This window comes from Scatophagus argus, chromosome 9 (assembly GCF_020382885.2).
Source record: "Scatophagus argus isolate fScaArg1 chromosome 9, fScaArg1.pri, whole genome shotgun sequence".
In the NCBI taxonomy this organism is placed as follows: Eukaryota; Metazoa; Chordata; class Actinopteri; family Scatophagidae; genus Scatophagus; species Scatophagus argus.
The window spans coordinates 24,564,108-24,591,121 of NC_058501.1; the positions used below are offsets into that span (position 1 = coordinate 24,564,108).

The 27,014-nt window shown below is 44.6% G+C and overlaps 1 protein-coding gene across 2 annotated transcripts in view; it reads left to right on the top strand.

Moving 5' to 3' along the window:
- The window catches only part of bbs9 (Bardet-Biedl syndrome 9), a 124,051-nt gene that overhangs the window by 72,691 nt on the left and 24,346 nt on the right, over nucleotides 1-27,014 (top strand). Inside the window, exons 20-22 of one of the 2 annotated variants that reach the window (XM_046398927.1) lie at nucleotides 4,295-4,544; nucleotides 10,765-10,875; nucleotides 17,151-18,549. In XM_046398927.1, the coding sequence (XP_046254883.1) occupies nucleotides 4,295-4,544; nucleotides 10,765-10,875; nucleotides 17,151-17,308 (519 nt within the window). In that variant the 3' untranslated portion in view covers nucleotides 17,309-18,549. Of the gene's footprint in view, nucleotides 1-4,294; nucleotides 4,545-10,764; nucleotides 10,876-17,150; nucleotides 18,550-27,014 lie in introns of those variants that run through there. The other variant, XM_046398926.1, reaches the window with a different exon arrangement.

The following is a 27,014-nucleotide window of genomic DNA, read 5'->3' on the forward strand; positions in this document are numbered from 1 at the left end:
AGTTCCACGTCTGATAAAGCTGTAAAATTGGACGGACAAATGCACAGGGACATGTCTCCCTTGTCCCTGTCTGTAAAAACCAGAAAATAAACTGCAGATGTACATGCTGCAGTGATGTTTCCCATTCTGGATCCCATTAGACTCAGACACAGTATGTAACAGGATACCACATCAGCTCAAACCTGTACATCACCTGTCGCATTACATTCGCCTACATTATGTGATTATCCAGCTGAGGGAAGAAGAAAGAAATGTCCGAAATGTGCGGCCAGACGGTCAGAAAGCAAGGTGAGGTTTGCTTACGTCCCAGAAACAGAAAGAGGAGGAATCTCTCTGACAGCAGCTGTGTGTGCTCAGAAGTCTTTATCTGAATGAAGAGACAGATGTGTTTGGAATAAGGAGGTCAGAGAGGAGAAAGAGCAGTAAAACAGCACTGAGCACTGAGGGAAGAGGAGAAAGGAGGAGCAGAGCCAGAGGAAATGCATCTGTGTGGCATCTAACTAAATGTCTCATTTGGTTGCAGCCAACCAGAACACCTCCTCCTCCTTCTGCATTCCTCCTGCCTCTCTCGTTCCCCGCCCTGTTGGTCTTCCTCCACCTCCACCACCCTCCTCATTCTCCGCTCATCATCCTCACTGCTCCTTGTTTCATCTTCCCTCCTACTGCCACTCTTCTTCTTCTTCAGCCTTCTTCTCACTTCTGCTCCTCCTCCTCCTCCTGCATCCTTTTTTCTGCTTCTCTCCATCGCCCTCAGCCTCGCTTCTCTCCGTCCGTCCTCTTTGTCTCGCCCACTGATCTTATTTATATCTCGTCGTCTTGTTTCACTTCCTCTCCTCCTTTTTTTCTTTGTTTCCTGTCCTTCCTCTATATATCTAATGTTCCTCTCTGTCTTTCTCTTGTCTCTTTATCCATCTGTCGGCCAGTTGCTGACACTGTCTGCCTGTCTGCCTGCTGTTCTTGCTTGACCCCCACAGTGTTTACTTTACCAGGATGCATCACACAGCCTGCCTCACGCTGGCCTCCTGCACTCTTAACCAACAACTTCTATATGCTACCTGAGAAGGTTTCTTTTGGCTTGTCCCAACGCAGAACTATTTGCAGCGCTGTAAAGAGTGTTTGGGGAAAAAAAGGTTCTTTTCAGCTCAGTGTCAAATGGTTTTCTCAGCTTTATGGTTGATTGAAGAATTTATGAAATATGTCCAATCAGCAGAACTATCCATCCATCCATTTTCTATACCGCTTATCCGTCAGGGTCGCAGGAGAGCTGGAGCCTATCTCAGCTGACTACGGGCGAGAGGCGGGGTTCACCCTGGACTGGTCGCCAGTCAATCGCAGGGCCAACACACAAAGACAAACAACCACACACTCTCACACTCACAGTTGTAAATTACAGGAGTTGTAAAATCACGATGGAGTATTTGGATGAGCATCATACTAAACTGGCTTCACATTTCAGACCAGGAGTTAATCACCTGAATGTCTACTGAGACAAGTGTTAGCCTGAAGCTTATTGTCTTAACTCTTCTTCTTAACTCTTCTCTTCTCAGCCTTAACTGTGCTGTAGTTGCCATGCACGAGTAATGTGGATGTTTTGGAAAACAATATTTTGTCCGGTGTTAATGTTTTTGTGCAGACGTAGTGTCGTTTTACCAGATGGCTTGAGTCCCTCTGTTCTCTCTGCTTCATGTTTGCCTTATACTACATGGACAGTGTTACGGGAGACCACATATCAATAAAGCCAGTGTCACCTTCTTTCATCTGGCCTCATTTTGAAGGAATTTAAGAACTTAAATGTGTTACTATTTGAATGTCCCTCCAGACAACTGGCAGCGTATTGCACAAGCTCAACTTGATCTTTTAAATGTTAGTTATATGGAAGTGTGAGGCCATTAAATTGTTTTGATTTTTTGAATTAAACTTACCCCACTTCACTTAAAATCCCTCTACATGCTGTTGGGTTTCTGTATACCATATTAGGGTTTGTGATTGTCAGTTGGCAAGCGTTTACAGTAATTGGTTGTACTTAAAGTTGATTACACCCAGAAGTTGGAAAGTGAAAAGTGTAACGGTTGCATGCTGAGCTGTGCCAAATCCAGCTTTTTGGATATTTTCTTTTAGAGCGAGGAATACGCTGGTAAAGGGACGTGATTGTGTGGCCGATTTTTTTCCCCAGGAGACTGACTGTACAGCATTGTTCTCACAGAGCCATAACTCAGCCTTCTCAAATGACTTTCCCAGTCGTGATGAGGATGTCAGGATTGAGGGATCGCTGTCTAAACCTCTAAACCGTCTCTTTGGGAGTCTTCCAAGGTTGTGTGCTGGGCCCGGGAACATTTTATCCAGGGCCATCCAGTAATATTGCTGTCACACCTGGGATTTTCCCCACGTCAAACCTTATGTTCCCGAAACAGTTCGTACCGTTTACAGACAAGAGGCTTAGAAGATTGAATAAGAGAAAAATGTATGTTCTGCATGCCTTCATCAAAGCAACTACAGTGAAACAGTGAAGCTGCTCAGGTGGATCAGTCACAGACAGTACAGACACCATGACAGCCACTGGTGCACCTTTATGTGTTTCACTGAAGGTCTGATGAATAGCAGCTTTCAGTGAGTGAGTGAGATCATCTGCCTTCAACGTTCATAAATGTAAAAACAACAAAATCTCACTTTGGTGAGTCAAAAACACAATGTAAAATGAAGTTCATATCAGCCGATGTGGGTTCTGTTCTGCTGATTAATAAATGCAGGTTGAGTCTACGAAACAGACTTCAAAGAAACGTAATGAACTTGATGCATATTCACTTAAAGAAAAGTGAAATAGTGATGAATGTGTACTGACACTTTAAAAAGTGTCAAACTGCTTTAGTGTTCGCAGTCTTCGGTGTGTAACACAGTCGCTCTCTTGTTTCTGGGTACACGACACAAACTTCTCTCCGATTTCTGCGTTAGTGGGAACTTTGTCTTAATTTATCGCTCTGGCCTCGGTCCAAACCCGCTCCGCTCTGCTCCGCTTTTTCTTTGATTCCTTTCTTCTCCTTCAGGAGGATGAATGTCTGCAGTTTAGGTCTAAAGACGTTTAATTTTCCTCCACAGCATGTGGAACTTATGTGTCAGTATAGAAGTTTCCACAGAAACCTGCAGTTATGTTGTTCCAAGCACTTGATAACCTGGTGAGGTATTGTGGTAAGAATAGGTCACCCACCTCCCATCTCTCCTCCTCCTCCTCCTCCTCCTCCTCTCTCATTTTCTCTTCTTCCAGACTCCCCTTTTCCCGTCTTCTCACTCCTCCGTTTTTATCTCTGCTCGTCCTTCGTCTTTCCTCTCGTTTTTTATCTTTAATATCTGCCTTCCTCTCTATCATCATCTCATCTCCTTGACCTTCTGTACCCACCTCCCCCTTCGTGTCTCTCTCTCTCTCTGTCTGTGTCTCTCTGTCATCATCATTACAGGGCCGATTACCTGTCATTATGGCTCATTAGGGGCCTATCAGTGTGGCGGCAGGCAGGGGGAGAAGGGGATGAGGGGTAAGCAAAAAGAGAAGGCAGGCAGGTTACCTGTCAACACACACAGAAAAGTGTGTGTGAATGAGTGAGATCAGAGATGCCCAGACCAGATATCGCAGTCATCTTGGAGACGACAGGAGAGAGAGTGACAAAAGACATGTTTCTCATCTCCTCACTGCCTTTTATTACCACTCTGCATGCATTCATGTGTGTGTGTGTGTGTGTGTGTGTGTGTTTTCCTCCTTAGTTCTACACGTTTTTTTATTTTCTTGCTCTTTTGTAAAAGTCAGGAATGTCGTTAAAGCATCAAGATTTAGCGATTCAACGACTGTTCAGTAAATCTTTTCTCTTCATCCACATCCTCCCTCTCCCTTCTTTTCTTTTTATTCCACCTCCTCCTTTCCTCTTCACCTCGTCTGCTCTCCTTATTCATTTCCTTCAGTTTATATCTTCGTTTTCCCTGAATGCTCTTCTTGTCTTCATTTCCCCTCTCCTCCTTCTCATCCTGTCACCTGCAAACACTGAGCGCAGTACTGCTTGGTACTTTATTGAAGTAGCTGCCACTAACAAGATGAAAACATCACTTTCCTCTCCTCCTTTCCACCTTATCCCCTTTCCTCTGCTGTTCTTCATTCTCTTTCCTAACCTGCTCTCCCCCTATCCTCCTTTTTTCTCCTGTCATTTGACAATTTTTGGAACAAAATTCACCAAGTTAAACTCAACAACACAGTCAGATGTCATTATGGGGACATTCTGACTCTGTCTCACTCCTCCTCCTGCTGTCTCCTCAGGGCTGGGAGGAGAGCTGCGACGCTGCCGTGTCCCACCTCCTGCGGACCTGTCTTTCTCGGAGCCCCAAGGACCAGGCCACCTCATTGGCCCAGGCGGGAGGCCCTGTGCTGGGCCTCCCCCGTGACACCGCCCGCCTCAAGAAGCACATCACCCTGCTGTGTGACCGCATCGGCAAGGGAGGCCGTCTCACCCTGGCCTCTGAGGCCAACGTCCAGGTCCCTGCCCAGGTCCAGAACCTGGCTGCTCCCGGTGAGTCAGCGAGGGGGGGGATTGTTGAATGAACAGGTCGCACTGCAGGGTGGGCGATGGGATCAGCTGAGCTTCCAAAATGTCTCTGGACACAATTGGACAGACAACCAACAACCCTACAACCAATCAGAGCATCGAAACGTGTTATTTAGCACCGAGCGAGTTAACATGAGAGCAGAGCAACGGCTACTTTTCCGGGTGTTGTTTTCACAGTTAAAACAACAGCTAGAAAATAAGTGTGGCTGAGCAAAATGAATCTGTTGCCTTTAAAGCTGTGTCTGGATATTTATGAGTGTGTGTGTGTGTGTCTCCCCTGGTGAAGATTTTAGGCTTCGCCAGCCAAAGACTTGAGGCCTATTCATCGGCACACTTTATGGCCAACACACACAAGCTCATATTTAAATGCATCTGTACACACACATGTAACACACGTACACGTTGAACATGTGAAATACACAGTGCAGACACACTCATAAAAACACGGACATACTCACACACGCTGGCACATACAGTTCATCGGGTACACACACATAAAACCATACATATGCACGCACACACTGAGCTCACGGATCATTTAGTCTTGGCTGAAGTTTACAGAGGCTCTTTCTGACAAGATCATCAATTACAGTCTTTCTCCTCTCCTCCCTCCTCTCCTCCCTCCTCTCCTCCTCTCCTCTCCTCCTCTCCTCCTCTCCTCCTCTCCTCCCTCCTCCCTCCTCTCCTCTCCTCCTCTCCTCCTCTCCTCCCTCCTCCCTCCTCTCCTCCCTCCTCTCCTCCTCTCCTCTCCTCCTCTCCTCCTCTCCTCCCTCCTCTCCTCCCTCCTCTCCTCCTCTCCTCCCTCCTTTCATCCACGCCTTCCTGCCCTCGTCTCACCTTTTCTCTGGGTTTCACATCTTAACTTCTGAAGCAAAATCATTTCCGTCTGATTAGGTTCTACATGCATAAACACAAGATTAGATCTTAATTTGATTATTACACAGTTCTGAACATGAAAACGATGACGCAGACACGGACTTCGCTCACCTGTTCTTAATCCCACCTGCAAAAAAAATACACGGACAAATCAGAGCTGAAGTGAATCTGACATTCACGTCTCCTGATTAATAACACGACTGAGTGAGTTTTACAGATAAACCGTCAGTCTGAGATAAATCATAGTGTCGGGTGTGTGTGACAGAGACGAGCTCTTTGAAACTTCACAGGCTTGTTTAAAAGTCATTACAGTGATTACAGTAATTCTGCACAATGTTTAGAATTTAATCAATTAATTAAGTGTGTGTGTGTGTGTGTGAGTGAGTGAGTGTGTGTTTGTGTGTGAGTGAGTGAGAGAGTGTGTGTGAATGTGTTTATGTTTATGTTTCCTTGTCTTGCACCCCACCCCCTTGGTCGGCTGCCAAAATACGCACACACACACACACACACACAGACTGCTGCAGTAAACACTCATTCGTTAGCTGCCTCAGATGTTGCTTTTTCACCCACCCGTAAACATACACACTTGTTTACATTTGTAACAACATCGGCGGCAACCATTTCCCTCCAAAACCACACACACACACACACACACACAAGATTTCTGGATATAAAAAACCTTACAACACCCACACACTCTGAAATACACACTGAGACTGACATTATCACTCTGTGTTAGAGGGTGGTGTCACCTTCGTCCTTCATCCTGCAGGACAGCCAGAGAGACAGATGGGGACAAAGAGATCAGGTTGTCCTTGTGCAGACAGGTGCTGCATTTGTGGTCAATAGGAAAAGAAGCTATTTTTTTCTGTTATGAAAGATTCAGATCTGTTTATATTACATAACATAGCTTTAATCAGGCAGGTTCTGTTGGGAGTAAAGACTTCACTCTGTGTGTCAGCGTCTTACGTGAGACGAGATGTCTTCAATGTGAAAACATCACAGCTGCTGTTCTCTGAGTTAATCACATCCAGGTTAGATGTTTCCTCCTTCTGTTTTATCTCCTCTCTCTCTCACTCCATCACCTGACCTGCTGTCTCACCCTGATGACATCATCCAGACCAATTGACTTCAACAGCTGCACTTTGCGCACACACACACCTGGTGAAATCAGGAGTGTTTATCACATGGTTTGTTAGTCAGTGTCCTGTCAGCATAGCTTTGAACTGACCTCAACCAGGGAGATTTGTACATTAAAGTTACACACACACACACACACACACACACACACACATACTATTTCTCTGTAAATCTGATATTTGGCTGCACTGAACGACACGTTTGGCGACGCACCTTTTTCTCTTGTGTTGTCTGTTTCTGCTCGACTGTTTTGTTTTAACTGTAATTAATCGTGTGTCATAGTTTTCTCTTTTTGGTCTTTGTTGAGTCTCTGGTCTGGTGTTTGTCGTCTTCTGTTGCTGTCTTTTGTGGTAGTTGCTCCCTGTCCTCCTCCCTTTCAGAGTTGCGTCCTGAGTTCAGCTCTTTCCTCGCCTATCGAGTCCTGCTCGGATGTCTGACTGTACCGTTTCTCATATCTCAGGTCTTCCTCTTCTTCTCTCTGCTCTTCTACTAATGAAGTTTACTTATGACCACGGTCCAAAAGCAAGCAGACACACAGGCTATACACACACGCGCGCACACACACACAGACAGCCCTATAGTGCATGTGTGTGTATATTGCAGTTATTTTCACTGTGTTCCACTGGTAGCTGTGGTTTGGGGCCTGCATCTATTTTAGACCTAAAGAGAGGGGAGAAGATAGGCTGTGTGTGTGTGTGTGTGTGTGTGTGTGTGTGTGCATGTGTAAGTTCAGAGGACGCAGAGCAAAGGAAAATACATGTAGTATGTGTAAGTGTAGGTCATGTCTTGTGTGTAATCCTGACCAGCTGTCTTTGTTCTGTCTCTGTGGTGTTTCCAAATTGAAGAGTTCTCCTCCAGAATGCTATATATAAAACAGCCCAGCTCTATTTTGGACAGAATCAATCAGCACCTGAAGTTCATCATTCAATAAATCTTAAATGTTAGTGGGCTTAGAGGACGTGTTTTTACGGTTCTGTGCAAACTAAAATTATCCATTTTCATTTTAGGCTTCAAGTCATCTTCTAAGAATCATTTTTTGTACTTTTTAGCAACTTGACTAATATATGTGTGTGTGTGTGTGTGTGTGTGTGTGTGTGTGGGACACTGAAAGTGATTTGCAGCTTTAGGCTGTGAAGGTTAGATGGAAGACATCAGATGTGATCCATAGAGTTTTTAAATGGTTCACACCTCCTGGTTTTTGATGTGTGTTTCCAAAAGCATGTGAGTGAGTGTGTGCAGTTGTGTTAGCCTAACACCCTGTACGTGTGTGTATGTTATGTGTGCGTACAAAGATGAGGGGGGATTGAAATAGCGTAAAGCCCACAGCCAAATTGCTGCTAACCGCAGCAGCACAGTGTCACCCCCATCTTCAAACCGCAGCCCAGAATAAAGCAGGAATGTGCTGCTGCCTCCACGCTGCAGACCACGACAGCCGTCTGTTGGAAGCAGCTTCGCCCCTCAACCAAACTGTCCAGAACTGTTCCAAAACTGTCCAGAAGCGCCCCCAAACTTTCACAGGCCAGCCCAAATGGACCCACAATGTCCCACAACCTCCTCAAATTATCGTGGACAAATCCAAACCAGCCCTATCTATATACAAATTGGCTCAAGGATGTTCGAAATGTCTCCGACGGTTACACGCGGTTTCCAGCTGATTGTCTTCAGATATATCTAAATCTACACCTCTCTAAAGCTCTCCTGAACTACCTTGAAAGCGTCGCTGTTTCAAATTCTCTAAAAACTGAAATAAATCACAGCCAAAATTGTCTCTGAACATCTGCTGATGGCGTGCGATCCTCCCAAACTGTCCCTCACGTTTCTTTAAAAGCCCCAGATTGGACCAACACCTCCTTAGCTGCGAAATTCCCCAAATCTCCTGCACACTGTTGATGATTCTATCTGTCTATAATTCCATGACAGTTTAGACTGTTCCTCATCATGTTAGACCCCAAACACACACTGGCACCCAAGAAACTGAGGAATAACAGAAGTAATAGCACTATTACTTCTGTGAGGCAGCTCTGAATGTACTGCTCAGGGTTACAGCTTCCATTCAGCTTCTGAAGGAGAGAGCGCACGTTTTACATCTTTGTTTATGTACTCACATCAAATTACTGAATATTAAACATGACTGCCTACTTCTACAGCTGTTACTGTTATCATGAGTGATAGGAACAGAGTTTCGCAAGTTTCGATGCAGTTTATGAAATGGCCCGAGACTGTTTTAGGAAAGCATGAAGATTGCATGTAAAGGCAGCGTTACTGCATCCTCTGGTTTGTACACCTCTGACTGAAAGGTCTCCACACTTTTAGTTTTAACTCTGCATGGATCCATGCTGAAGAAAAGTCTGGCTGAACCCATCATCGTCACTCTGACATCGAGGGGGGAATAAACGCTGAAAATAGTCAGAAATAATCGGCCAATGGCAGGCTTATGCCGACAGCCTACTTCCTGTCAGTCAGAGTGCACCTCTGCCCACACCTCAGAGCACAGTGCAACATCACTGCAAAAACCGTCAAGGGTCAAAAGACAGAGAGCGTCTAACAGATCGATGACTTTACACCTTTTGCAGTGTACTGCTGCATGTACTCCGAGTTCTACTGTAAGTGCACCAGCTGTGAGTACCACTACTGTCACTGCATGCTGTACAATCACACCTTCATCCTCCTCTCGAAGTGTTTTCAAAGTGTGATGCGGAGCACATGATTGAATCTCAACCTCAGGGTTGCCTAAAACTGATGAGTGCAACAAAAACGGACCTGACCACGACCGAGAGAAGCACGGACACGCGCCGCCGCACCGCGCCGGGCGATACTGCCACTACCAGGAAGAGACAGACAGGGAGGAATGTGTGAGAGAGGCTGTGTGTGTGTGTGTGTGAGATGTGATTTTGTTTCACAGTAGGTTTCTCCAGAGGTGGGCTGTTTCCTTACGTGATGTTGATGTAAGACTGAGGTTAAAACACACACACACACACACACACTGACCCACACATTCCCTGTGAAATTGTAAGACAGCGATAAAAAAAACCAACTCGCCTTAGAAAAACACCTGCCCAATTAAGAGCGAGGCATATCCCATTTCAAACAACTGTGTGTGTGTGTGTGTGTGTGTGTGTGAGAGAGAGAGAGAGAGAGAGAGAGAAGCCACAAGCTGTGCTCTCACCAAAGAGAACAAGATTGGCTTTAGAAAAGGCCAGGATAAATATTAGGGAGGGCTTAGGGTAATCTGTACACACAAACACGCACGCACACACACACACAGATGCAGTGGGGGAGTTGGAGACACACACACATTCTCAGACACCACCAGACATGATGGCAGACACACGTGCACACTTGTACACACACACACACACACACACACACACACACACAAGACAATGCGTGATGTGTGTACTGCATGTTCAGTGAAAGCACCATGAAACTGGACACAGTCCTCAGGGAGGAGAGGGATGGAAGGACTGATGCACAGAAGAAAATGTTGGAAAGAGAAAGAGATGGTGAGCTGGACGAGGAGCAGACAGAGAAGGAGAGAGGAAGGTGATACGGAGGGAAGGGAGGCAAGAGAAAAAGGATGGAGAGGGGGATGTGGAGGAGACAGGGGAGACGGAGAGAGAGGACAGGAATGAGGAAAGGGGGATGAGGAGGAGACAGAGAGGTGGGGCGCAGGAGAGACAAGGCGTCCAATTCATCGGCCTCAGGAGCTCCCTAAATCCACACTGATCCAAGGGATTCTAGCCGGGATTTCGTCACACACACACACACACACACACACACACACACACACACACACACACTTACTTGTAAACCACATGTTCAACACTATGATCCCACGCTGCATTCTTCTATACTACCAACTCTAAACCTGTTGTCATACTTTGCACATATTCTCTGTAGCTTGAGATGAATTTACATTTTTATGACGCTTCTATCTAAACCATGTATACATTCTGGTGTGAATGAGAAGATATCTGAGGTGCTGCACAAGTCTGAAGATTTTACATTTTGATGTCGAGGTCGGCCTGATGCTGGATGTAGAAACCAGTTGGTTGTGCTTTGTCCATAACATTTTAGAGACCAACAAGTTCAATGCAACAGATCGGTACAGTTTGTTTTAACACCCTCTGATGACTCGGCTGATGTGTTCCCTCTGCCTGTCACTCAGGAGGCGTTGAGCCCATTGCGGAGGTGGCTGGTGACGGGGAGGAACTGGAGCTTCCACAGGAGCCCACCAAGTTCATCAAGAAGAAGCAGCCGTCTAAGAAAGTCAAGAAAGGTAGGAGCACAGACTCGTCCTCTTTCTGCCGTGCTGTCCTTCCCTTCTTTGTGTCTTTAATCGGAGCTGAACTCTGCAGCCCTCAGACTCGTCAGCTTTGCTTCACCTCGTCACATTTCCAACCGGCCCGTGTCAAAATGCATTCCCCCAGCAGTACGTCCGCAGCATTGCTCCCAGCTTGCAGCTAAATCCTGCCCAGAGCCCTGACACTGATATCTGTTCACTGTCTGTCACACTGCTGCAATCCACCTCTATATTCCCTCACGGCGCAGCGCTCTGTCTCATCTGGTATTTGTACATACCACTCTGACTGCCATTGGCTCAGGGTCTGCACAATCAGCATGGTTTGTATTCTGCTTGGTGCCAAAAGATGAAATCAAACAATACATTTGGTTCCGTGTGTGCAGCGTGGCTGTTCACAGTATTTGTGAATGTTTTGTTGCTGTGACTTCTTCTACATGAGCAAAGTCCCCACCAGATCCCAGCCTGCTCTGTGCTTTGTACTCGACTGCTGTCGTTGCCATGATCACAGTGAAGTTTTTATCGTCATGGTGTTATTGCTGTGGACAGTGTCTTCCGGCGTTGCTGGCCTGCCGTTGCCAGGTCTCCACTCACTGTTTTATCTGTTTGGGGAGTTGGACCACATTCTCACCCTCCACTCAGTGTCTGGTGTCCCTCGTTGCTCTTCATTCATCTGGTCCTTCTTACGGACCAGAACCAGATAGAGGGAGCACGAGGGAGGAGGAGTTATCTGGTCGTTTGGCAGGACTGTCTGATTCTGTTTGGTTTTCTAATCAACCCAGTCGAGTCTATTGACACCTCAGCATCTTCCTCTTTGTCCCATTTAGTTACAAACATCAGGAGTTTCGCCTGAGATACAATACACACACACACACACTCACACACACACACTCACACACACACATACCCCAGTCTCCTGCCAGAAACAGGCTTCTGGTTTGCATTGAGAACAAATCCATCCATTATGACAGTTTGTCTTTCCTAAACTGGGCTGGATAAATTCTCTTTGATGGGCTCAACTTTTGTTTGTCTGTGTGTGTGTGTGTGTGTGTGTGTGTGTGTGTGTGTGTGTGTGTGTGTGTGTGTGTGTGTGTGTGTGCGCGTACACGTGTGTTTAATCCACTCAGGCGTCGACACTAATGAGAAGGCGAGGTGTGAGACAGAAAGCGCGACACAGACATCATTAGATCTGCACACATTTTCATTCACACACACACACACACACACACACACACACACACACACACACAAACACACATACACAGGCACACTCACAAGTTGTGATCTTAGTAATAATAAATGACTTTTCTTTTCATAAATTGTCCAAATCAATGAGCAGAGTGATTGGACAAATCACAGATGATCAGTTATGTCTTCAGATCACTTTTTCATTTCATTTCCTTTTTACCAACAAAAACCCAAGAAAAGGCTTTCAGTTTCCAATCATAGCAGAGAGAGGAAAGTATTTTCACACATTCAGGAAGCTGTTAGAACCAGGAAACATTAAGTATTATTTCTTGATAAATGACCTGAGCAAATAATTATTCACATTTCCTGTACATCCTGTTGTTTCCTGTCATGCGCAGGATCTTTGGTTCTTCAGTCAAAGCATCTTTCACTCCTTCCACCCTCTGCTGTCACCAAGCAGCTCGTCCCCTTCCTGCTGGACCAGCAGCTGTTCCTCCAAATCCACCTTCTGGACTGTGCGTTGTAAAGCGCTGCATTGCGATGTGCACGTTTCATGGGTTGTGAAATGTGTTGATCATCCGCGACATAACTAAACCAGCTTTTGTTCTGCTTTAAACTTAGGGTCCACCTTTCTCTCCTGGTGCTGAGTATCAGTCCCATCCAGGCGCCCCAAGTTCAAATCTGCACAATCCAAAAAGCACAACTTGATGTTATCATTTTGATGTTGCACCACCATTTATTTTAAAAGGACATTGACAGAGAAACTGTATTTGTGGATCAGTCTCATCACGGCCCATACGTACTATGAAGGGTCGTTTTAACTCAGAAAGACTCTGCACGTGTTGTTAGTTCAATAAAAAAATATTTTATTTCCCAATACACATACACTCATGCATACATACACACACTATATTGTCAAAAGTATTTGCTCATCTGCCTTGATACGCATATGAATTTAAGTGACATCCCATTCGTAATCCATAGGGTTTAATATGACGTCGGCCCACCCTTTGCAGCTATTACAGCTTCAGCTGTTCTGGGAAGGCTTTCCACAAGGTTTAGGAGTGTGTTTATGGGAATGTTTGACCATTCTTCCAGAAGCGCATTTGTGAGGTCACACACTGATGTTGGACGAGAAGGCCTGGCTCGCAGTATTCACTCTAATTCATCCCAACGGTGTTCAGGATTCTGTGCAGGCCAGTCAAGTTCTTCCACACCAAACTCGCGTGCACTGGTGCGCTTTGCACTTGGTGATGTATGGCTTGGATGCAGCTGCTCGGCCATGGAAACCCATTCCATGAAGCTCCCTTCGCACTGTTCTTGAGCTAATCTGAAGGCCGCATGGAGTTTGGAGGTCTGTAGCGATTGACTCTGCAGAAAGTTGGTGATCTCTGCGCACTATGCGCCTCAGCATCAGCTGACTTCGCTCTGTCATTTTATGTGGCCTACCACTTCATGGCTGAGTTTCTGTCGTTCCCAATCACTTCCACTTTGTTATAAAACCGCTGACAGTTGACCGTGGAATATTTAGTAGCGAGGAAATTTCACAGTGGGATTTGTTGCACAGGTGGCGTCACAGTACCACGCTGGGATTCACTGAGCTTCTGAGAGCAGCTCATTCTTTCACAAATGTTTGTAGAAGCAGTCTGCATGCCCAGGTGCTTGATTTTGTACACCTGTGGCCATGGAAGTGATTGGAACACCTGAATTCAATTATTTGGATGGGTGAGTGAATACTTTTGGCAATGTAGTGTACATGTATAGTGTTATTTTTACCTTTCAGTCCCACCCTTCAGATGTGATTGAAACCAGCAAACATAGAAAAGGATCCCTAATTAGTATTGTTTGTCATGGAAACCTCCAGAGCACGTCTGTGGTTTGTACTTAAGGCGGAGAGGTGGAGGTTAGCACCATGTCCTGACGTGTCCTGTAGCCGCCACTTCTTCTCCTCCTCTGCCTCCTCCTCCTCGTCATCAGACAAAATGACACAGAGAGACAACAGGATTGACTTCTAAAGCCTTTGCAAATATTAATGTGTTTAAATGCTGGAGTGAAATTCTGCTTTCACTCTGGAGCTCATCTCTGCTGCCCAAAGACACTTCAGCTGGCATGATGTTTCCCGGTCTAACGACTGGACTCATCAGGACCACATGTCTCATAAATCATTAGAATATGCTTCAATTTACTGCACATCACACTTCATTTTGCTCTCATAAAAATCTCTTCACTGGCATCATGCAAAATGCTGATTTTTTTTGGTCAATGCTGTTACTTTTGATATCAAATTAACTTTTTCTGGTCTTTGTGCAACCATGTCCAATCATGTCAAGTGTTATTGAACAAGATACCAAACTGCTCTTAATCAGTAGGTCACGACTCCCATAAAACCAGGTGGTTGAAAGCAAATCAGTTCAAAGCTCTTATTCTTCACACAATGACGCACTCATACACCTTCTGCCTACCTGTCTGTGACTCTAAAGCAATTAGGCGCCAAGCCAAACACCAGAGAGCACATGTGGTCGGCTTGAAAGGCATCAAAAGGCATCTGAGTGTGGGACACCACAGTGGATCACACACACACACACACACACACACACACACACACACACACACACACACACTTTCTCTCTCTTTGCCTGGAAAAGGAGAGATGAAAGGGAGATGAAAGGGAGAGTGTCTTCCTTCTCCCTGCATCCCTTTTTTGTTGTTCTGCTCATCCCCTACAGCCCACCTGGGATCACAGACATCATCCAGAACACACACACACACACACACACACACACACACACTCAGATCCAGGGTCAGTCTGTGGTCTCATTATCCTCAGCCTCAGCTCCTACAGCTTTATGTTAACAGGAAGTTACCCACAAGCAAATCAGCATCACCCAGAGTACTTTCACTTTTGGTACTTTAAATATATTTTGATACTAATGCTTTTGTACGTAAATAAAAATACAAATACCAGACTTCTACTTGTAATGGAATATTTATATGCTATTGTGTTGCTACTTTCACCCAAGTGAAAAATGTGAGTAGTTCTCCGACCTCCGCTCTGTTTCATATCCAGATCAGTCAGTGTTGCCCTTTGCACATGTTAGCAATTGCCATTAGCTCTTAGCCTTGACCCATTAGCAATGTCCTCTGTGTATTAACATGAGCTTTAGCTTTATCCATTAGGTGGAGAAGCTAAATAAAAGCTGTTGTCCATTACTGGCTAAATATCTATCCGACTCTGCAAAAATAAAAAAAGAAAATAACAGGTAAAGAGAAGCATTTGGGTTAGAGAGGGATTTTTAAATGAAAAGATGTTTGCTTACTGTGTAACAACACCAGTGAACCTGCAACTCTCTGCCCTAAAGGACCAGTGTGTAGCATTTACTGCTAGGCCCCTCTCTAGAACCAGGGTTTGGTTTGTCCGCTCCGGCTGCAGTTTTCAGTTCGCGCATGATGAAACAACAACAGAGCTGACGCGAGAAGTGTGACGCACGTCTGTGAAGGCAGCTTCGAGTCTGTTGGTGTCAACCCTCAGGAAGTTCATTTTAATTAGCTTCATCTCAGTTTCAAATCTTCTGTCTAAATATTCTGATTTATGTGACAGTCACATCCTCATTCTTTATATGAGGATAAAAAGAGGGAACCTGTACTCATCCACTCCTTTGTTCCCTTCCGCTCAGGTGAGCTGTGCTCTGAGCAGCAGAGTGAGGGCGCACAGGTCCTCAGAGGCTGGAGGAGTCTTGTACCAACATGACTGAGTCCCTCAGTCCTGCTGTGTCAGTCTGTCTGTCAGATCACAGAAACACGGTGAACACAGCTATCAGCTTACTGTCGCTTACTGTGGCTGCTGTTCACATCCAGCTTCTGCACACACACACACACACACACACACACACACACAGCGGGCAGGTTTCCTCATCCTGAACAGGATCCTCCCGGGCCGTGGCCAGAATTTCTGACCCATGGATCTCCGATCTGAATGCATGTGTGTGTTTGCTTCTGTTGATGTGTGTGACAGATAAAGCGCTCTCTACTCCCAGCTCACCCCCCATGAATAAAAACACAGACAGAAAATGAACCCTTGTTTGGCCATCCACACACACACACACACACACACACTCAGACTTTTTGAGGCTAAGCGTCCTTGCAGATGGAAAGTAAAATATGTGGCTCTTGAAACTAAGCAGTAGACTTGAATGTTGTATGTGTGTGGTGCGTTTCCTGAAAGTGTGTGTGTGTTTAAATGTTTAATGGTGTTTATATTGTGTAGAAGTAGGTGTGGTCATTACAGAAGATACTGCAGGCCTGCAGGGTGTTGGAAGAGCCTGTGTGTGTGTGTGTGTGTGTGTGTGTGTGTGTGTGTGTGTGATGACACATATCTTGTTTCAAAGGCCCAGGTTTAATGAAGTCAGCGTTGCTTGTACTTTGTTAAAGTTTTAAGGGAAATAACACTCAGCACTGAGTGACCTAAATACATTGGGACCGTATCTCACATCACTTTAAGTCCATTCATGTATTGTGCTCATTAGTGTTTCCTCTCTCTCTCCTGATGCAAAGGTTCTTCTCTTCTTTTTTTATTCTTTGTGCTTCTGTCATATTTGTGTCTGCGGAGTGACTTTATTTGAGAGGAAAAATTTTATAAGTTTTGCCTCCAACATCACCAGTTTGTCAAGTAAGTAGCACGGAGGTCCAGTCGTGTCGTGATGACGATTCCTGATTGAAGTGCACGCTGCCATGACTTCAGATCTGATTATATTCCTGATCTGGCATTGCGACTGACTGTTTGAAGTCAACATGTGCGTGAGAACTTGCAGGAAATCTTTCATCTCACAGTTCAGCGGGGGGTTGTTTGTGGTGATTTGAGACAAATTAAGTTTAAAAATTATGTTTTCCGATTTAGCTGCAAGTTGGATTGCCACAGGAGTATTTTTGCCTCATCAGGGGGTTACATGGCATTTTAATTGATGTGGTGTGTTCACCAAATTACAGCTGGTTTTCAAGCACGTGTCCCCCAAGTCAAACATGTCAAATGCGCATTCTCAAAATAAAACATCTTGCTTTTCTTCTTCCAGCTCGTCTCATGTCTGCTCCTCGAGTGTCGAGCTCCGCACGTCCAAATATCCAGACCTCCCAGCATTCAGCTGGACGTCAGTATGAGTTTCTTACATCCAACAGTCTGTCAGGTGTGCACTCATCAAATCCAGCTCATCACAACTTTTATTTTCTCTAAATTCATTTCTTCGGTTGTGTTCCAATTAATTCACACATTTCATGCATTCATCCTCGTTTCTACTGCACTCAGCTGAGAGAGAAATTCTTGGAGAAGAAATGAGACAGTAGCTGGGATTTTAAATCCAAAACAGGCTGTGATGTAACATTTTTAAATAGCTTCCTATATTTTCGACAAATCTCATGATCTTTTACAATCTTAAAGGCTTTTTGACATACTAAATACCTTTTGTTTAAACAGTCGAACTTAAAGCTATTTCTGGGTCTCAAAACAAACCTAAAAAGAGTTTAACAGTCAGAATTAGCTATAAAAAGTACTCTGTGTAAATCATGTGTTTGTTTTTTCAAATGTAAACACCATCAGGTTGTTAAAACCACCAAATTTACAGAAACAGTCCTGAGGAATTCAGTCTCGTCAAGCCAACAGCAGCAGAAGGCCAAAGTGACCTGAACTGATCCGAGTGGGAATGGAAGGTCATCCCTCCATCACTCTGACCTCCTGACTGTTTTTAATCTGGCTTGTTGCTTGTCAACAACATTTTTAGGTAGCAGCATTTGCTCTTGTACTGTAACTCCAAAGCTTGTGCGTGCCAACAAAATCCCCACCGCATGGCTATCTCGCCATCTGCGCAGCTATTTGTTGGCCCTGGCTGTGTTGACGGAGCTCTGATGAGATGCTTGGCTGTTTAATGTGTGTGTAATGTTCCGCTAATGTCTCTACAACAGCATTATCTGATCAGCTATTTTTGGCCAGTGTCTAATGCTCGTGGTGATTAAAGATGGAGATGAGGACAATGTTCCAGATATTGTTGCCTGGTATGGTACCAGGGTGGAGTAACGCTTATGGACTCATGGCAGCCAGCGATGGAAAGTTCTGTGGTTTTAAGGTCTGACAACAGACATTAAGTCCTGTCAGTGGGCTTGTGTTGGCATGGCTGACTCACTGGAATTTAATGTCATGAGGAATACATACTGATATCTATATATAATTAGGTCTTATGATGACTTTGCAAGGACATTATGAGGACTTGCTCACTTTCACATGCAATAAGTCCATGGAATTTTTATGTGCTCTTGAATATTTAAAATAGGGTCAAGTATTTAGGATGTGGATGAGCACCAACCTCCAGGGATGAAAAATGAAGGCAACATGAAAGAACCACTTCACCGCAGGAATAAACATGTTTTCATCCCTGTTTATGACGACTGTCAAAGAGGTTAGGGGGTGATTTTTTTTATTCTCACTTGTTTAATAATCATTTATTAAATATTAAGGGCTTAAAGCCATGCATAATTAAGGGCTGTGAGTGACAGCTAGCTGCCAGCTAGGTGTCACCTCAGCTAATTGCAGTCAGTGACCTTGACCTCTCTGCTGTGTTTGTGATGTTGGTGCCTACTGGAGAGTTCTTCATGCAAATATCAGGCAAATAATATGACTCACTGTGTGATTAAATGTACTGACAGCTGGGAGTTAGGCTGAGTCCGCCGCTACCAAGATGGCGACGTCCAGAGCCACCACACTGAGCTAATGACTCATGTCAGGGAAACTGCACCCATGTTTTAAGAGTTTATGGATGTGCTGATATGGGGAGTGAAAGTCATAAAATCACAGGTTTTATGAAAGGCCGGTGCATGTCAGCCCTGCGAAGGTGAGGTATCCAAGCAGGTTCACGTCGATGTGTCAGCGCATTTCCAAAATCCATCCTTTTAAACAGCAAAACACCTCTGTCACTGAATGCATGATTGAGTGCAAGTACAAGAGGACAATATTTGAACTAGAATAATAGCAGCTACTATGGGAAAATATATCAACTGTTTATTAATCTGGTGTGATGCAATAGGGAGTTTCAAAGTAGAACTCTAATTAATCAAAGACGTGTTGATAAGTTCTGTAAATTATGGCTGAGAGAGGATGGGAGGGAGACAGAGGCAGGAACTATTCTGGCTACGATAGCCATCAACAAACCAGACAGTCTTTCAGAGGTGGAAACCCAGATGTGAGTGTGTGTGTGTGTGTGTGTGTGTGTCCCCTCAGGTCATGTAACATGTGGTAAGGAGGCAGTGTTTTTACGCTAGTGTCCATTCAGACTCGGACTCCTGAGGGAACCTTCCAGAAGGAATGAACGCTCTTCCTCTGGGAGGCCCATGTAGGAAGTGCAGCTTCCAGCGGGGAGGAACCAGCCTTCACACCCCCTGCTGCTTTTCACATTAAGGCCACGGCCGCTATGTTATGGGATATAACCATTAATCTAATGTATTTTATGGTAGCTACCAGTTCTCTACATACATTTCATGGGATGAAGCTATACAAGGTTTGGAGACCATAACTTTGTGCACTTGATGTTTTAATATCCTGTGAAAAGAGTTCCTGTTTGACTGTCTGAACAGCTCGCACTCTTATATCCTAATAATTGCTGAAACGGTTTAAAAAAGTGTGGTGTGTTGCACCCAAACAATAAATATGATATGAACAGGCGTGATAAAATACTGTTATTTCTAAACAGGAAAAAATGACCATTTACGAGCTTAACTGTCTTGTGAACTCATCGTAAAACACAATTCATTCAGACGGCACAGAAACAAAAAACCTCACCAAAACCGTCTTGTCTTTGCACGATCACGTCTGCTTTGATCGCAATAACACAGAGTTCGATGTGAAAATATTCCCTTATGCTGATGACTGACTCTCTCTCTTCTTTCCCACTTCACACCTCCAGTTTGTAGCAGTAACATCCTGAAGGCTGGAAACTGAAAGCTAATGCACTCCAACATAACAGTGTTGAGACTCCCAGATTCCTTCTTTTGGCAGCTAGCACTCAGGCTAATTTATTCCAACATTACGGTGTTCGGAGGTCGGGCTCATGCATTCCACCTTTGTGATGGTTAGCGGTTAGTCTGATGTGTTCCAGCATCAGTGTTGCTAGTGGTTCACCTTATCCGCTTTAAAATGGATTCAAAACATTTAAACTGGTTTAGCTGGACTGCAGAAGCAACCACAGAGCAGGACAGGCTGTTTAGTAAAATAAGCTAAATCCACCACTCTGTTAGTAAAATAAATGCCCTGCAGGTTTTACAGGAGGATCTTAATTTTTAGTGACTTGGAACCAATGCACACATCTTCTTTCTTGTTTCTGTTGTTCTTTCTTGCTTACATTCACTTGTAAACTGGAAGACCGTTAACGCAGTGATATGTTAAATAACACATTTATGTTCTCATCCATGTTTTCAGAGTGGTCTATTTGCTCAGTGAAGGTCTGTGGCAATTCCAGACTTCTCATTTTACAGAATAATTTTGTATTATCTTTCATACCAGTTTGTTTTTTGAATTTGTTTTGTGGCCAAATGTTTAAGAAGCTAATTAACAGGGAAATTCTAAAGTTTAACGTCTCTGTTCTTATTGCACAGACATTCTTACAGAGATGGGGCAACTGGGGGCTGTTTTGCTCTGTAATAAAAGCCCCCCTTTGTTGCTCCATTCCCCTTGAATCCCTCCACCCTTTCCCCCATTTTTTTAACAAGGGACCTTTAATTTGGCGAGAAGGAAGCAATGAATTGTAGAGTATACTTTTCCACGGGCGGCCTGGGAAGAGTAGGCCTCTCTCTCTCTCTCTCTCTCTCTCTCTCTCTCTTCGTCCCATGCAAAACCCAATAACTAACACATGTGGGGTTATGGCTGCTGCTGCCGTCCTCATCATCGTCACATCCACGTTCACTCATTTTCATACTCGTAGGAACCAAAATGTAGGAATAAGCATGGATTCAGGATACAAACACGATCTATCTGCTGTCGATGGAGGCACTTTGTTTACCAACATTATTTATCTTTTGAAATATGCCTTTAGCAGTGACTTAAAGCTGCACTGCGCTTGTCTCCAGCTGCAGACAGCTGTTTTCAGCTAAGCCTGACAACCCACTGTAAACACCTATCATTTAGGTGCACTTTAACATTTAAAGTACATTTCTGAACACATTATAGATTATTGTAAATAGGAGTAAGTGTGCAGATGAATACAAAAAGTTTAAAGTTGGAGTTAAAACTGTGGTGTATCCACAGTTGTCTTACTGGGAAACTGGCTGCATGGGTAGCACACGAGTGTTTGAGGATTTGCTTTGTTTTTTTCTCTGATTATTATGACGCGTGACCCGTTAACAGACTCCTTGAGATGCTGAGGTAACTAAGGTCTCCCACAGCCCGCCGTGGCAAAACATGACCAGCAGAAACACTGTGAATAAACATCTCAGTTCTTTGGAAGCCGCTTGTATTGAGGTTTGATTGCTTAGCCTTGAGAAACATCTTAATTCCTGTTGCACTGTGTGATTCTGATTTGGACATAAAGATTGGACAGTTTTTCCTCTTTCTTTCATGACGGCTAGTTGTTTTGGTTTTTTTGTTCTCTCCTCTAAAAAGGTGTATTCATGTGTAATATGTATGGTAGCTTTTGTCAGTGTGTGTGTGTGTGTGTGTGTGTGTGTGTGTGTGAGGGAGGGTTTATCATAGGAGACGTGTCAATTAGCTGGAGGGTACAGAAGGCAGAGCCACAGGTTAGAGGTCAGGGCGGGGGGATTCGTCAGCTGTCACTAACTATAAAAACTTACTGTGTTCCTGTGTTCCTGTGTGTGTGTGTGTGTGTGTGTGTGTGTGTGCCATGCTGACTCTCGTTGCAGGTCAGTAGCTGCTGAGCTGAGACTAAGACCACATGCGTACACACACTCCCAGTTTACTGTGTGTGGTGACACCTTCTCCTGCTGAAAGACTGACAGCACAAACTCAAACTAATAATCACCTTTTAAAGACAAAACCGTGTCAAAACCAGGACCCAGTTCAGCGTTTTGAGACTCATCAACAAAAAGACATTTATTTTCTGTTATTTCAAAGAGATCTGGACTAAAAACATACAAACAAAACGCTGAAACAAGAAGAACTTGAGGAGGTTTGCAGGTAAACGTCGGCTGATGAGCACCGTCAGAAACCCATCTGGTTTCAGCACTGACTTGTCTGTTAATGTGATGGATGCCAACTGCCTCGTATTAACAACTTGGTTAGCAATAACTTTTAAGGTTTTTAAAAACTTTTTTTTGAATTAGGAACATGAATTCAAGAGGGTCTAAACATCAGCTTCAGCTTCGACCCCGCTGTGCTTTCTGTAGTCATGCACACATATTATTACTCATCTGAGCTGCACTCACTTTTTGGCATCGACCCCTTCTCTCCCAGTCTGACCTTTTTCTGCTCGTCAAAACTACAAAAATGAGATCCAAAGCCAAATTATCATTTAGGAAAGCATGCTTTAAAAGCATGTGTTATGTGAATAAAGTAGAGGTTAAATCCCTGTACTGTCAGACTTTTGACTCTGGAGTAATGATTTCAGTTTTCCAGAGTTCACCTACAGACATTATGGAGGTCTGGAAACTACCTGTTCCTCCGAGAGCCTAAGTGTTTTCTCTAGCAGAGCGAGAAGCGATCAGTGTCAGCAGAAGGAGTCAGGTCAGTTCTCTCAGCGCTGGCAGCTGCTCAAAACAAAGTACAGGCTTCGGACTGCAGACAGAAGCATTATGGGTACATAATGCCTCCTTTCCTCCCCATCCTCTCCCTCTCACTCCTTCTCACGCCCTCCATCCCTCCTTCCATCTACATCTCTTCCTCTTTTCTCCCTGAAGTCTTCTGTGTGTGCCCACTTATAAGAGCTGTGTGTGTGTGTGTGTGTGTGTGTGTGAGAGTGTGTGATCACAGAGAACATGATTGGTTTCCTTCATTAGGCTAAATGCTGGGCTGTGCTCCATGGCAAATATTGGGCCATGGAAATGAGAGACATTCACACGCGCACACACACACACACACACACACACACACACACTTTGAAAGGGACACACCTCTGACACTCATCTAATATGTGCTCACAGTCCTGGACAGGACATTCCTCATTTATTCAGTAAATGGTCTCACATACACACACAAACCACCAAATAGACACACACACACCGTATTTTAACTCTCTCCCTCACATGCCGAGTAAACATACACACACATTCTGGCCTGATTCACACTGCTCAGCTTTCCCCACACACACTCAAACACCACCCCCTGGAAAGCTCTCACACACACACACACACACACACACACACACGTGCCAAGGCAAATGGGTGCAGGTTGTGGCTCAGCAGTGTGTTCCTGTGGCTTTATTTAATTTCAGTGATTAATGAAACTCAATCAGTTCCAGACTGAGACGAGATAACAACAACTACTACTAATACTACTAGTACTACCACTCCTCCTCGTACTGATACTGCTACTTACTGCCGTGCTGCTATTACTTCTGCCAGTAAAGTCAATAATGCTGCTGCTGCTATTGCAAGTAATACTAATACTAATATTAATACTAATACTAATACCAATAGTAGTGCTGCTACTTTTGCTACTGTGAAGGTGCTTGATTTTCATTGGCTGGCAGGTGTTTTTAAACCTGTATAACAGCCTGAGTGCTGCTGCTACACCTGCTTCTACTACTGCTGCCGCTGTAGCCTCACATATGCTGTGAGGCTACAGCTACTATTACACTCACTATGAGTAGTAGCAGTAGTACTAATAGTGGCAGTCACGGGGGCGGTGGGAGTGTATCCAGCTACAGCGGTGTTAGGCCGCTGTTACAACTTCAAGCTGTGTGTTGTGTCTACCACCGCCACTGCTTTCAGTTGGCCGTTCTGTACCACAGCCAGCACGCCCGAAAACACTCAGTGTACACATGTACGTGTCGGTGGAGGTACATACTGAAAACCATGCGTCCTTTTTTTAAACACACACTGATGCATGTTGGTCAGAGCAGGAATGTGCAAATACAGGCCTCCGCTCCCTCACTTACATATGCATACGTCAAAACACACCCACACACCCACACACACCATACAAAAATGTGTGGAGGCACGGATTCACTTTCCCATGTATGGGCTCACACACACACACGCACACACACACACACGGTGCGTTGCTATGTGCTGACCTGGTGCTGCGCTGGCTGGTAGAGGAGGAAGAGGGTTTAATGCAGACAAAGACAGCCAGGCTCCGCCCACAGGAAGAGACTGCCGAGGTGGACGCCAAACCTGACCTCCACGTGTGTGTATGTGTGTGTGTGTGTGTGTGTGCTTGTGTGTTTGAGCCGAGAGAGGTCCAGCATATGAATGGTGTCAAGCTAATATGTGTGCATGAGCTCATTTCAAAACTCTGAACAAACACTGCACACACACACACACACACACACACACAGCTTTGTGCTGCACGTTGTACAGTGAGGTTTGGAGTTTGGAGGGAAACTCCCTCAGATAGAGGCCCTGATACACACTCACATATACACACACAGCTATTTTTCCATCGTTTGCGGTGCAGGCAGTTATGTGATGATGTTTATGGGACTGTATGTCTGTCTGGAAAGATGTGTGTGTGTGTGTGTGTGTGTGTGTGTGTGTGTGCTGGGGAATGAACAGTGTCCTTGGACGCTCTGCCGTTTGGGTGTATGTCTGTGTTTCTGTGTTTGTGGTGTGTGTATGTCTTGCTCAGTTTACATGTTGGTCTGTTTATCGCTGTGTGTAATGGAGAAAGTGTTTATGCAGTCAAATTGGTCTTCCCTTTTAAAAACATGTACTCACATGTACTCGGTTAGAAGGCCCGGCTCTGCCGCTCATCCGCTGCATCCAGCACATTCGCTCTGTGCTTTGTGTTTGTCTGTGAGATTTACTCCCAGAGTTTAGTTAGAGTTAGCGACTGGGTCCAAAGTCTGTCCTTTAGTCAGCGGTTTACTCCAGTAAATTTGAGATTGCAAAATTAATCATCATTTTGTACCTCAAGTGACAGGTGTAGAATCACACACATTCTTACTAACTAATTAAAACCAAGCTTATTAGAAAAAGGAACGCTTGACCAAACATTAGCGTGATAAGAACTACCGAAAATAAAACCATCTTTGGGGAAAATGTATTTGACGTGTACATTGAGTTTTTAGTCTGACCCTTAGCCCATCATCAGGGTGACATTTGTTGTATTGAGTAAAATGTCTTCATTGGACAGAGTGTCATGGGAACTAGTTCAGACGTTCCTGTTTCCCTCAGGATGGATTTTAGCCCTGACCTTTTCTGAGCGCACTAGCATTTAGCTCGAAGTGCTGCTGTGCCTCAGTACAGCCTCACAGAGCTGCTAGCATGACTCTGGTTTTGGTATGAAGTGGTGATTTTTTTACATTAACTCCCCACATGCCACATGCATGTCACAGTCTGTGCGTTGGAGATGTGGATATTGTTTGCGTTGAGGTGCTCTGTGATTAAGACATACTAGTTCTTTGGTGAGATTACTACAAGTACAAAACCTCTATACCAACATACAAGATCACAGCAGTCTACAACCTGTATGTTGGTCTCTGCCATATGCGGACGAAGGCGTGAAAACACAACAAACCAAACAGAAGAAAGATGTTCACCAAACACCCAAACCAGAGTCAGCTTGCTTTTCGAGGGGGGTTTGTTTCACAGATTCCGTGTTGCTTCATGTCGCTCTGGAAGTGGCTCAGACAAATTTTTGGAATCACTGAGGTTAAGATAGCTGAGGTATAATTATGTATGTGGTTCTTTGTCAAATCACCAAACTGAGCATTCCTGCAGAGTTTTTTATGGGTTAACCACACACACACATTTATATTCCTTGGGATACTTTGTCACTTTTGGTGCAGGCAGTTTTTGCTGCTGGCTTCCAGCGACGACGCACACACTTCAAAGCACAGATCTCAGAGTACATAAATATCTTTGGTAGACTGCAAACACACACAAGGCATTAAATGAATTCTGTAGTTTACACACAAACAGAACATCCACACACAAACATGTTCTTTAAAACTCATTCTTGGATGGAGGGTTCAAAGCATGCAAGCATTTTGGTGGAATGCAGGCTCGCGCGCACACACACACACACACTGACACACTCGTACGTATCCCCCTGAGCACCCTGTCGCTATTGGATGTGCACATCAAAGCCTTCGATGCCTGTTACGTGTGTGGCGACAGACAGTAATTAAGTGGGAACATCGCAGTGGGACCAGTACTGACTGACTGACTCCATCAATCACAGCCAATCTGCTCCAACCACTGGAATGTCTGCAGGGAGCTTGCATGCTAACACTTGGTTAGCACAGGAGTGTGTGTTAGGGTGTGTTTGACATTCACAACAAAATATTTGTTGTTGTTGTAATGTTTCATTTTCCAAACAATAACTTTTCCTAGTCGTTCTCGGCGTTTTCAACATTCAGTTTGCAGCAGCGAAGAGACGCGAGCTGCCAGAGAGTCTCGTGCCCGACCGGCCGTCCACAGGGCTGTTAAACGGCCTTGCGTCTTATTTTCATCTTGCTTTGATTCCTCCGCTACAGCAGAGTCTTTGTTTGTCTCTGAGCAGCGATAAAATCTTCCATCAGTCCATTATTAATATTACGGCATGTTAAGTCATGTTTTAGAGTAGAAAACAATAGACCTCTCAACACGCCATCTATCTACAGTAGAATTAGTTGTATAGAAACAACTATCAAGTTTGGTAAATCAGTGTTGATTATTCAACATGAATATTTTTTTTATTGTGCCAGATTTAACATTTAAAGTCACGCTAATCGGTTTTTGATGCCAGATTGACGAACAGTCCCTGAAGATGGCATTCAAACATAAGCCACCTTCACACTATT